Below are 12,552 nucleotides of genomic sequence, written 5' to 3' on the forward strand. Positions count from 1 at the left end.
GAGGATTGCGGTTCGCAGACAGCCTCAGCTACTACTTAGTGAGGCCCTCTGCAACACAGTGAGACTCTGTTTCAAAATAAAGAATAAAATATAGGGCGGGGGATGTAGCTCAGAGGTTGAATGCCCCTGGGTTCCATCCCCAGACCCTCAAAAAAATTAAAATAAAACAAAAAATAAAAATGGTTTTGTTAAGTGAATTAAATAATGACCCTTTAAGATTGGTAATTGGATTTGTGTGTGGGTGGAGGGTGGAGGGGGTTACTTGTGATTAAACCCAAGAGAGTTCTACCTCTGAGCTATATACTCTCTGACCCCTTTATTTTTTTTTTTGTAAAAAGATCTCACTTAGTTGCTGAGAGCCTCATTAAATTGCTGAGGCTGGCCTTGAACTTGTGATTCTCCTGTCTCAGCCTCCCAAGTATTGGGATTACATGTGTGTGCCATGCAGGAGATAATCAGCTTTAAAATGCTTTACTTACAAGTTGTGCAAAGATATAATTTACTTAGTAATATTGATTATTTCAAAACCTGCAGTGCTACACTAATGAAAAACTTGTTATGTTTAAATGAATTTTCTTAAAATATAAAAACTACAAAGAATTCTGTAAAATCTGCCTAATATGCTTTACAATTTGAGAGGTTTTAAATATTGATTTGGCTCACATACTTTTTGCCATTAAATGGAAAATGCAGATATTCTTTTTTCTTTGTAATCTCCAAACATTTGGGCATTACAGGTTAGGATTTAAATAATGTTCTACAGTTTGCCTTTGTGTGTGTGTTGGGGGGGGGGGGTACTGGGGGTGGAACCCAGGCTTTCTACCTCTGTGCTATACTCCCAGATCTATTTTATACTTTATTTGGAAAGAGGATCTCACTAAGTTGCTGAAAGCCTAACTAAGTAGCTGAGGCTGGCTTCGAACCTGTGTGATCCTCCTGTCTCAGCCTCCCAGGTGCTGGGATTACAAGTGTGCACCACCACACCCGGCTACAGTTTGTCTTTTTTTTTTTTTTTTTTTTTTTTTTAATTTATTTTTTATTGGTGCAATGTATTCTTACATCATAGTGGTATAAATAAGATACTTTTGTAGACATACATGCACACATCGCCCAGTTAGCCCCTACCCGATCCCCACCCCATTCCCTCCCCATCCCTCCTTCCCACGCTTGGCTTAGTGGTTGACATCTAGTATTATAGCAATTTATACAATATTAACATTGATAATCTCACATAACAGTTTCATTTGTCTGGTACCAAACTTTTGATGACTTAAAGATAACATTTCAATATTTCTTTTTGCTTTCTTTCTTACCAGAGAATATTTTTTTTTCTTTTTTTTTTTTAGGTGAAACTATCATACATTTATTTATTTATTTTTCAGAAAAAAAATCTATCCTGATATGGAATATGGGCTCTAGATACCCAAAACAGTCTCAAAGAAGAACAAAGCTAGAAGATGTATATTTTCTGATTTCAAACCATATAAAGCTACAATAATTGAAACAGTGTAGTACTGTTCTAAAGGCAGAAATATAAACCATTGGAGCTAAATAAAAGCCTAGAGATAAATTCTTCCATACATTGTCAAGTTATTTTTGACAAGGTTTCCATGAACTTTTGGTGGAGGAAATACTAGTCTTTTAACTAAATATTGTTGAAAAATAATAATAAATGAAAAATAATAAAATTGGACCCTTGTCTTTTTACTAACAAATCAAATTGCTTATTCTAGCCGAAACAGGAGAATTGCAGTTCGCAGACAGCCTCAGGTATTTAGTGAGGCCCTTTCCACCTCAGTGAGGTCCTGTAAAAAATGGAGCTGAAGGTGTATTTCAGTAGTAGAATGCACCTGGGTTCCATCCCCAGTACCGAAAAAAAAAATTGCTTATTCTTAATTGAGTGAATTCGTGTGAAAAGGGGGACACTTTCAATTCATTCCTGCACGTTTGCATCTCATTCTAAAACCTGATCATTGCTAAGTCGCTTTTTGCCAGGGTCCAGCCCTAGCAAGCGTTGGGGTTCGTGTGTTGGTGACAGAAGAGTCAAGGTCATGAGGAAGAGTCAAGGTCATGAGAGACGCCGACACAGGAGACCAGCTGCAGTCTTCTCTAAGTTTATTCAGAACTTACTACAGTCTTTACACTTTCTTTCATGCAGGACAGACAAAGCCATATTCATGTAAGCAGGAAACTTCAAAGACAGAAAGATTCTTGAACAGACTTCAGAGCAGGGTGCCAGACATTTAATGGATCATAGAAAGTCAGCTTTGTGTCATATCACAAGGTCAACTTGAACCTAATCTTATATATTGGCTCAAACTAAAGGTCAGGTCGAACTTCATCTTTTGGCCCAGACTTTGTCCTTGGGAAAAAAAATCTTTGCTTACTGAGTCTCTCACAAGCCATCGCACACGTGTTTTAGTTCATAAGGCTTATGCATAAAATTCCAATTACACATATTGATTCAAATAGTCTTAAAGTAATTTTTTGAAGAAGGAGATGCTATACATACTTCATGGGGGGCTTAGGCTCTTGCATGACCCCTGACTGAACTTTGGCTCAAGGTCTGCATGAGACACGATAGCAGCTTTTCATAGCTGAACCTGAGTGAAAGGTCACAAGAAGAGCGATCATTCCACTTCCCTCTCTAGCACATTGCACTGTGTGACTCGGCTCCCAGCAGGGTGAAAACGACTGGCGGTGAAAGCCATTTAGAATCGGCACGGCTGCAGTGAGTTCCCCATCTGTATTCTGTGTGCAAGTCACTTACCTGACCTGAAACATTGCATCTACAGTCACAATGATATTGTTATATTGAATTTAACACAAAAATCAAGATTTAATAAGATTATCAGTAAATTCCCATATCGGCTTTTACCTGCCTGGGCATTTTGATGTATTGGATGTGTATAAACTTCCTCTAAAGTACGCCAGCTTTCCAAGAAAGAGATTTTGTTCTCTATATAAGAAGGTTATATTTGTTTAAAGTAAAAATCAGGATGCCTCCTCTGTCGAGTATTTGTTTTGAGGTACAATTTAGAAAATGATTTGAAATCAGGTCCACTATGAAAAATGCGAGGTACCTACCTGGCTATTTTAGCTATAATCTTCACTTAAAATTGAAGATGGTTTTATTGATCACCTAAAGAGTGACATGAAGTTCGAGCATCCCTAATCCAAAATCTAAAATCGAAAATGCTTCAAATTCCAAGACTTTTTGAGCACTGACCTGACATCACAAGTGGAAAATGTCATGCTCAACCTCATGTGACAGGTCACATTCAAACACACAGGCACTCCAAGAATGTTGTATAAAAGTAACTTCAAGCTGTATGTGTAAGGCTGGTAGGAAAATAAGGAATACCGCATTTAAACTTGGGTTCCATCCTCAAGAGATATCATTATTTTTATGTAAATATTCCCCAATCCAAAAAACATCCTGAAGCCAAAACGCTTCTGACCCCAACCATTTCTAATAAGGAATACTGTAGCTGCATAAGAGTTATTAATATTGCTATTATGTTTCTTGCTATAGCTTATTGCTATCTCCCTGAATGACCAACTAGGTATCAAATAGCTGTCAAATAGGTCAAATAGCTGTCTATTTTCTTGTCCATTTAACTACATAAATTTATCAAAGTAATCCAAGATGGACTTAAAGTCCTTAATTGTCTATAAACGTTGAAGATTTAATTCTTTGAACAAAAGGCTTCCAACAGAAAAGTTCTACTTGCAGATGGCTTTGCTGGAGAGTTCTGCCAAGCATCTAATAAATGGGTGATTCCAATAGAATGCAAACTCTCCCAGCAAATAAAAGAAGATATATACATAACTAGCGTAACAAAATCAATTGTTATAATCAATCAAATCAACACTGTAAAGGAGAAAAACAAAGCATTAAACACAACAACTGTTTGTGGTTAATATAAGTGCTAGAATAAAATAAACAAAAAAGTAATCAAAGGACTTCCCTAACCTAACAAGCCATATCTGCAAAAGCCTATAGCAAATGTAACACAAAAGTTATAATTTTAAGGATTTCTACATTATCATATTCATCATTTCCTGAAAGTCCTAGCTAATACAGTAAGGCAGTAACAGAAGACATAAAAATAAAATTTAGAAAAGAAGAAACTAAAACTCTCAGCATTTGAAGTTCATTTGATTGTGTACATAAAAAATTCAAAATAATGTGCAGGTAGATGATGTGTTATTAGATCTAACAAATGAATTTAGAATGTTTGCTGAATGTAAATCAAAACACCTTAATAAACTATATTTTTCCATACAAGTCACTAACATAAAAACAAAAATTAAAACCTGAAAAAGGAATTCATTTATAACTCTATAAATAAATACAAATTTTCTAAGAGTAAATCTAAAGAAAAATTGTAATTCCATTGCAGAAGAATTATTATAAACCTTAGTGAATGGCTTAGATTGGTGACCTCAAGTGACCACAGCTGGCTGATTGATCAGCCATATCTGACACTCCCTACCCACCCCCCAACAACAGATATTTCCTACTTTGGTGACAATCATCTGTTACTACCTTAGCTCTGCTCCGGTGCCTTCATTCACAGAGGAAATTTTTATTGTATTTTAATGCTTTATCCACAGATACAGAGAAATTAGATGAAATATTAAGCACTGCTTCTTTATGCTTTTTGTTGGTAAAGAGAGAAGTCCAGGATAATAGATGATAGATACATGATTGCTCTTCAGAGTTATAGTAACTTTATAACCTTTGAAGTTTGAAGTAACATACTATTAGTTTGCATTAAGAAGGAGGCTAGCACATGCCTTATACGTTGTGTGGAAAACTTAATTATGGGGTACTATTTAATGAGGCTGTGCAAATGTCTATAGCAACCTGCTTCCGCACACTCACCTGTACATGTGCATAAAAAAGATGGGAGGAGCCTGAACTCTTACCTACCAAAGGTGAATTGACCTCCAGATGCATCAATCTAAAACATAAATCCGGCACAACCCCAGACAGAGGCCACAAAAAAAGAGTCTGGAATCTTTGAAGCCTATGCTGAGTTTTTAAAAAGTTGTTAAAATCTCACATTTAGCTATGTTTGTTCCTTTTAAGTTTAAAAGCCAGCCTACAGCGAACTGGTATCATTCCTCTTAAATGATACTAAATCTCCTGTTTCTTTTTCTCCCACCCTCTCCTCTCTGGCTTCCTCTCCAAATCTGCTGGTGTTTGTAACTTCTTATGGTGGGTGTGGTCCTCTCCATCAGCCATGTGGGTAGTTGAACCAAACTCACCTACCCGCCTCTCTGCTGCCCTGCCTGCCAGGAGACACTCCCAGGAATCCAGGTTGGTTGTGGAGTGTGGGGTCCTGGGGTTTTAAAGCCAAGCCATGACTAGTGTCCTAATTCATTCCCGCATCCTGCGAGCCCCCTTGGATGCCAGCCTTAAAAGCTTCCTGGTCCACAGTACCTTTGCCAAACTGCAAACCATGCTATACATTGTGCCTCTTCTTTATTCTTTCTTTCTTTCTTTCTTTCTTTCTTTCTTTCTTTCTTTCTTTCTTTCTTTCTTTTTTTTTTTTTTGCAGCACTGGGAATGGAACCCAGAAATATTCTATCTCTGAGCTATACCCCCAGTCCTATTTTTTTTTTATTCTTGCTTTTGAAACAGGGTCTCACTGAGTTGCAAAGGGCCTCACTAAATAGCTGATGCTGTCTGCAAACCAGGATCCCCCTGTCTCAGCCTCCCAAATGCTGGGATTACAAGCATGAGCCACCACACCCGGATACCTTGCCTCTTCTTAACTGCCACATTTTACCTTTTCTGTGCCACCCTTGAGCCTCCTGATACCCTCTTCTAGCTGGAATGACCCCAAGACATTAGTGAGGATTTCAGTAGCAAGACATGACAGGTAACAGACATGTTTACTTCACCAGGGTTTCCTCATACCTCAAATCATGAAAGGAGCACTGTGTGACGACAGCAGGGCAACCAGGAAAGAGCCCAGATGGGGCAGGTTCACCCGGGTGTAGACCCCGCAGCAGCCTCTGGGTCAGCTGTAACTCTGAGGAGATGCCAAGACCCTGAGGCTCAATCCTCTTTTGAGTGTAAGAGGCTCAGAGCACCTACCCCTCTGTGACCTGTGATGCTGCGCAGACTTGAATTCTCAAATGCAAGGGACTGTCACAATGACTGGGAACGAGGGCTCAATTAGCTGTACTTAATCTGTCCCCTGAGATGATCATCCCGCAGTGACAGTAAATCTTGTGATGTGAAGAGTATTAGTCTCATAACACAAAAGAGGAGCCTGATCTCAGGGAGATTAACTTCCCCAAGGTCAAGTTAATGAGAGTGACAGAATCGGGTGGGACCCCAAATCAAGTCTTCTCTCGCTACCCAGCATGGCCTGAGAAATGTTTGCATTTTCTGTAATTTGTACCCACTGCTAATCTCCCTATGCGACCTATTTCTTTGAATATGAAGATGTTGTACATTGCTGCCTTCCTTCCACTCATTTAAAACTTTGCAATAATGATAATTTACATAAACTTTATATCAGTTACAAAAGCAAATATGAGCCTGGCATGCTAGTGCATGTTTGTAAACAATACTTGGGAGGCCGAGACAGGAGAATTGAGGGCAGCAACATAACAACATAGTAAGACTGCCAGCAACCCAGCGAGTCTCTGTTTCAAAACAAAAAATAAAATGTGCGAGGGGTGTAGATCAGTGGTAGAATATCCCCGGGTTCAGTCCCCAACATCACACACACACACACACACACACACACACACACACACACACACGTGAAAGTCCCATTCATGGCTTCTGTGGATCATGTCCAGCTATTTGATAGGTTCTCTAAAACATATATTTCAGGATAATAGAATCTCATAGACAAAAGTATGAAATTAAAATTAAGAAGCCATCTTTATTACCACCATCGTTATCACTGTCACACAGTTTTCAAAGTAATGTCAAGATTGGCCCTACCGAATTTATGGAATATTCACTAGTTGGTAGGCTTTGTGCTAAGTATATTGTGGGATTCAATAGTAGATCAGATATTCTTTTCATTCCATGAACCAAGTAATAAATTTAAAAACCAAATATGGGAATTCTAATTCAATTTCTTTCTTTTTTTCTTTTTTTTCTTCTTTCTTTCCTTTTTTTTTTTTTTTGGTGGTACTGGGGTTTCTGGAAGCCCTTTTACCTCCGGGCTACACTCCCAGACCTATTTTTACATTTTTATTTGGAAACAGGGTCTCTTAAGCCAGTGTGCGTGGCTGGCTTCAAACCTGTGCGATCCTCCTGTCTCTGCCTCCCAAGCACGGGGATTACAAGCGTGCGTCACCACGCCTGGCTAACTCAATTTCAATTAAATATTTTTTTTTGCATTTCTGGGGTTGGAATCCAGGGGCATTCTACCTCTGAGGTACACCCCCGGCCCCGTTTTTTATTCTTTACTTTGAAACAGGGTCTCATTGAGTTGCAAAGGGCCTCCTGTCTCAGCCTCCCAAATGCTGGGATTACAAGCATGCACCACCATGCCCGGCTTCAATTAAGTTTTAAAACTCCTTTCAATGTGAGCTACAAATGTGACTAATAATTGAGACTGATGCAAGCTAACATTGATGGGTAAAGATAAACTTAATGAATCGTGACTTGTATAGGTAGAAGCTGTAAGAGGAATAAAAATTCCAATTATTTGCTAGTTATTTAAGTAGCTTGCAAAATAGGTTATGAAGCTCTCTTTTATGACAGTGAATAAGACCTCTGCAAACTTCCCAAAATTTGATTTTAAAGTGCTTTATTTCAAACTGAGTGTGGCGGCGCTTGCTTGTAATCCCAGCCTTCGGGAGGCTGAGACAGGAGGATCGTGGTCCACTGACAGCCTCAGCTCCTTAGTGAGACCCTCTGCAATTCAGTGAGACCCTGTTTCAAATTAAAAATAAAAGAGAGGGCTGGGGGGTGTAGCTTGGAGATAGAATGCCCCTGGGTTCCATCCACAGACCCACTAAATAAATAAATAAATAAATAAATAAATAAATAAATAAATAGTTTTATTTCAAATTTAAAGCATTTGAAATAAAATTTTTAATTTGCAATAGAAAGTTTAAAATATTCTGATAACAACCCTAACACATGGAATACTTAATATAATTCTAAAAAAAAATTAGAGGGTGGGCAGGAGAGCTTTGAAAAAGTAGAGCACAAAAGAATTTTAGGGTAGTGAAATTACCCTGTAGGGTATAGGGTGCTATAATGATACATCTCATTATAAATGTTTTCCAAACCCTTAGTATAGACAACACAAACAATGAACCCGGATGTAGTCCATGGGCTCAAAGTGATTGGATGTGCATATTAAGGAACCGTTTACCAGACTGTATTGAACATAGCTCTCTGGTGTGCGGGCGTGTCGACCACAGAGGAGGCTATGTGTGATGGGGTTGGGGAGTACATGGGAACTTTCTATACCTTGCTCTTAAATTTACTGTGGACCACATGCTACTCTACATAAATATAGTCCTTCAAAAGAGAAAAACAATCAACCTTCTTAACTCAAAATACAAACATATGTTTGAAGGTAGGAAATTCTGAGATGAAAAATTTGTCTGGGATATTTGTTACCCAGAGGCACATAATCAAATATTCTCCAGGCCAATAACTGTAATAAAAATAAAGGCAACAGTGTGGAAAGTCATGGTTTTGAGAGGCTCTAAGTTCACCAGTTACTTTTCAGTGCTGGCTGATTTACTGCTTTTTTCTTTCCAGAGAAGTACAGAAACTAGACCTTTGCTGAGGTGCATTCTTCCAGTTTCCAAGTGCTGGAAGCTAATTTAAAATATTTAATACTTCCCAGGCCAATATAACCTCTAGTTTATGCGTTCTGTATTTAATCACATTGCTAAGTGGATTTATAGTACAAAACTACCTCTATTTTAAGTTTATTCTATTTTTATTTATAACTTTTGACATTTAACAATCTGTACTTCTTAAAGTCGTAAAATGAAAAGGCATTCATAACTGGAGAACCGAGTTATTGAACTATGTAGAAGTGACCTACAACTGGAGTAATAGCAACTCCAGGTACACATTGCCGGGCCATTCATTAATTCCTGATATATGTCGAAAATGTCAGAGAGCAGGAATTGACCTGGACAAGATTATTTCCCCAAACCTTATTCTAAGGACCATTCTTTCCATTCCAACATGATGGAGTAGTTTTAGTACTTCTTGAAAAATCTTTCTACTGGCTTTAATATTTAAAAAAAAATACTCTAATGTACCAAATAAAGAACTCAGTCAAATCCTTGAGTCCATTAAGGAGGCTAAGGAAAAATGAAGCCATTATTTCTGGCTGTTCTTGAGCATCAGGAGGCGTTCCTTTTAAAGGGAATCTGGATTTATGGTATGATAAAATCATTTAATGTCGTTCCAGAAAGCCTAGCCAGCAATGTCCAAGAGCTTTGGCTCCTGGTATAAGTCAAGTCTTATTATCCAGAATCAGCAAAGTACTCATAGGCTTGTCCTGGCTCAGTTGCATTCCACTAGCTGTCTGCAGGAATAGGCATGAAAATATTCCAAACTCTCATCCTCAGAGACACGGGAAGGCAAGATATAGGCTCATAGACAACTGTCTGCAGTACAGGGCTCTTCTCAGGAGCTTGGAAGCCTTGGCCTTGGGAGGCTGCCTTTGGCTTAGGCAGTGTTTTCTGGCTTTATTGTTTTCCTTACTTTCCACCTGTTACATCAGTTGGCTTTCTCTAGGGTGGCTGACCATGGGCTCCCCTTGGTGGGACCCCTGAAACTTCATGACCTATATGTGAAGGTTACAAATTCTTTTCAACGGAAGAAATTATCAAATCATCAGAAAAATTATTAAGCTGTTAAGCTGTAAGCACAGCTGAATTTTGCATTTCCTAATTTGTTCAGAAACACTATTGGGCTTCCAAATATCTTCCTATCACTCATTTTAAAGCAAAGTACATGCCAGGCCTGATGGCACATGTCTGTACCATGAGGAGGCTGAGACAGGATTGCAGGTTCAAAACCACACTCAGCAACTTAGGAAGAACCTGTTTCAAAATAAAATTATAAAATGGGGCTTGGGGTGTAAGTCAGAGGTAGAAGACCCCCGGGTTCAAATCACCAGTACCAACATAGAGAACAGAACATACTCTAGTCACAAAATACTATTTGATAATGCTCGCGCTTTAATAATCTCATTGAACCAACAAATATTTACTGAGTTTTTACTATATGCTAGGCAATATTCTTGGAATGAAACCACATCATGAAAGACCCACAGAGATAACGGCATTCTTAAAGTTTATAACCAAGTAAGAGGCGAGAGCAGGAAGAATATAATAAGCAAAAAGTAAAGAATTTTTAAATATATTCTATTAAATGTTAGATCATGATATAGATGCTGAGAAAAATGGAGCAGGCTAGGAGATGTTGGGAAGCCACGGACAGATAAAACTGGATGGCCATTGCAGGTGGAGTGATCCCAGGAAGTCTCAGTGGAAGACTGAGAAAGACCTGCAGGGGGCGACAGCGAGGTGCACAGGGCTCCACCTTGCAGCCAGGCCATACCAGGGGAGACTCGGGGCAATTGTGCCTGGCCTGTTCTAGGAACAGCAAACAGCCCAATGTGGCCAGGATGACCCGAGGGCGAGAGAACACAGAGGAGGAAAGGAATGAGGAGAGTTCAGGCAGGCCTCTGTCCAAGCAGAGAGTCCACAGCAAGAACTTACCATTTTGCTGGAACTGAAATACAAAACAACTCCAAGGTTTTAAGCACAGAAATGACTTGATCAGACTTATATTTGAAAGGATGTCACCTTCACTTCTGTCAATAGTGAGATGCTGTGTCTTCATTTAACAAGAAAGCATTTTCCAATGACTGTACTGGGAAAAGGGTCCGGGGAATGTCAAGAGGAATTGCCTTAGTATATATTAATTTTATCAATGTATCTTTCTTTTTTTTTTTTTTTGCGGTACTGGGAATGGAACCCAGGGACATTCTACCTCTGAGCTACAACCTCAGCTTTATATTTTATTCCTTATTTGGAAACAGGATCTCACTGAGTTTCAAAGGACATCACTAAGTAGCTGAGGCTGTCGGCGAACCATGATCCTCCTGTCTCAGCCTCCCAGATGCTGGGGTTACAAGGGTGCACCTCCACACCCGGCTTCAATGTATCTATTAATGAACATATGGTTAATTTTCAGTTTTTTCAAGATATTCAAGTTGAATATCTCAGTATATTTTGGTATCTATCTTCTGAAATAGATTCCTAACAGAAGGCATTGATGGGTGACAGTCATGATATAGGCATACACCAAAAGTCTGGCCAGATATATATTTTTAAAGCCATGGACTTATACTGTCATTAACAACATAAAATGCATATTATTTTCATCAACAGAATTATATTAACAATTTTCCTGATCTGAGAGATCAATAAAATTCATACCTTCACTTATTTTTCCTCAAATTTCTTAAAACCCATACTCTACACAAAACTATCTAGACATATGGAAATGGGACCTCCTTCACAAACACATTTCTCACGGTTCCGCTTTTACTCCAGCGTGACTCACTCCAGACCCCCTTCCTGTTTCTTCCCGCCACTCACATTTCTCAGTTCAGTTTCCTGGTATTTTGTACCGAGAGTGCAACAGAAGCTTCACAGAAACTTCCAGGATTCCGGCGAGAAAGGAGGGATCTTCATTGCCAAGCAAATAAAGAGGGAGACAAACCGAGAAGAAAAGGAATGCACGATACCGTAGAAAAAGAATTTTCATATCCTGGTTGAAACGACCTGATTAATGCTAATTTATTAAGTAACTAACTAGGTAGTATTTTAGCAATATAACTACTTTCCTACTTTCCTTTAGAAACATGTTCCTTTTTTTTTCTCTTTTGGTACAAGTGATGGAATTTAAGGGCATTCTACCTCCAAACTATACCCTCAGCCATTTTTATTTTTATTTTTCACTTTGAAAAAGGGTCTTGCTAAATTGCCGAGGGTCTCACTAAGTTGTGAGCTGGCTTTCGAACCTGTGATCCTCCTGTTTCAGTCTTCCAAGAACTAGGATGATAGGCTTGTGCCACTAAGCACAGCTAGAAAGATTTTTAATTTATAGTTTCATATGTCAAATTAATCTAACCTAAGCTTTAGAACTTTGCTTTAACATTCTCATATTTTTCCTTGTTGATAGATTAAAAACTATGTGCTTGAACAGGCCACATCTTTGCCATATTTGACTGATTAAAGAAATTATTTCATGTTCTCTTGGATTTCAAAAATCCTTTGTTAGTCTTCATTTTATAGTTTCATGATAAACGCAAGTGTCAGCATATGTATAGAAATCTTATTTTTTTATACTAAGGATTGAATCCAGGGGTATACTGCCCCTGAGTTACACCCTTGCCTTATTTTACTTTTTCATTTGAAACAGGGTCTCACTAAGTTGTGAAGGGCCTCTCTAAATTGCTAAGGCTGGCCACAAACCTATGACCCCCTGGTCTCAACCTCTCACGTTCTAGTATTACA

At 38.6% G+C, this 12,552-nt stretch overlaps 1 protein-coding gene across 4 annotated transcripts in view; it reads left to right on the forward strand.

The window, feature by feature from the left end:
• Nucleotides 1-12,552, forward strand: part of SPHKAP (SPHK1 interactor, AKAP domain containing) — a gene marked incomplete at both ends in the record, with an annotated part of 175,395 nt that overhangs the window by 22,793 nt on the left and 140,050 nt on the right. For 2 of the 4 annotated variants that reach the window (XM_080689985.1, XM_080689987.1), the window contains one exon: nt 5,253-5,329. The exons of the other annotated variants lie outside the window; for them this stretch is intronic. In XM_080689985.1, coding sequence (XP_080546111.1) covers nt 5,253-5,329 — 77 coding nt within the window. Of the gene's footprint in view, nt 1-5,252; nt 5,330-12,552 lie in introns of those variants that run through there. 4 annotated transcript variants of the gene reach the window in all.

The sequence above is a fragment of the Muscardinus avellanarius genome (assembly GCF_963383645.1).
Source record: "Muscardinus avellanarius genome assembly, chromosome: 2".
Lineage (NCBI taxonomy): Eukaryota > Metazoa > Chordata > Mammalia > Rodentia > Gliridae > Muscardinus > Muscardinus avellanarius.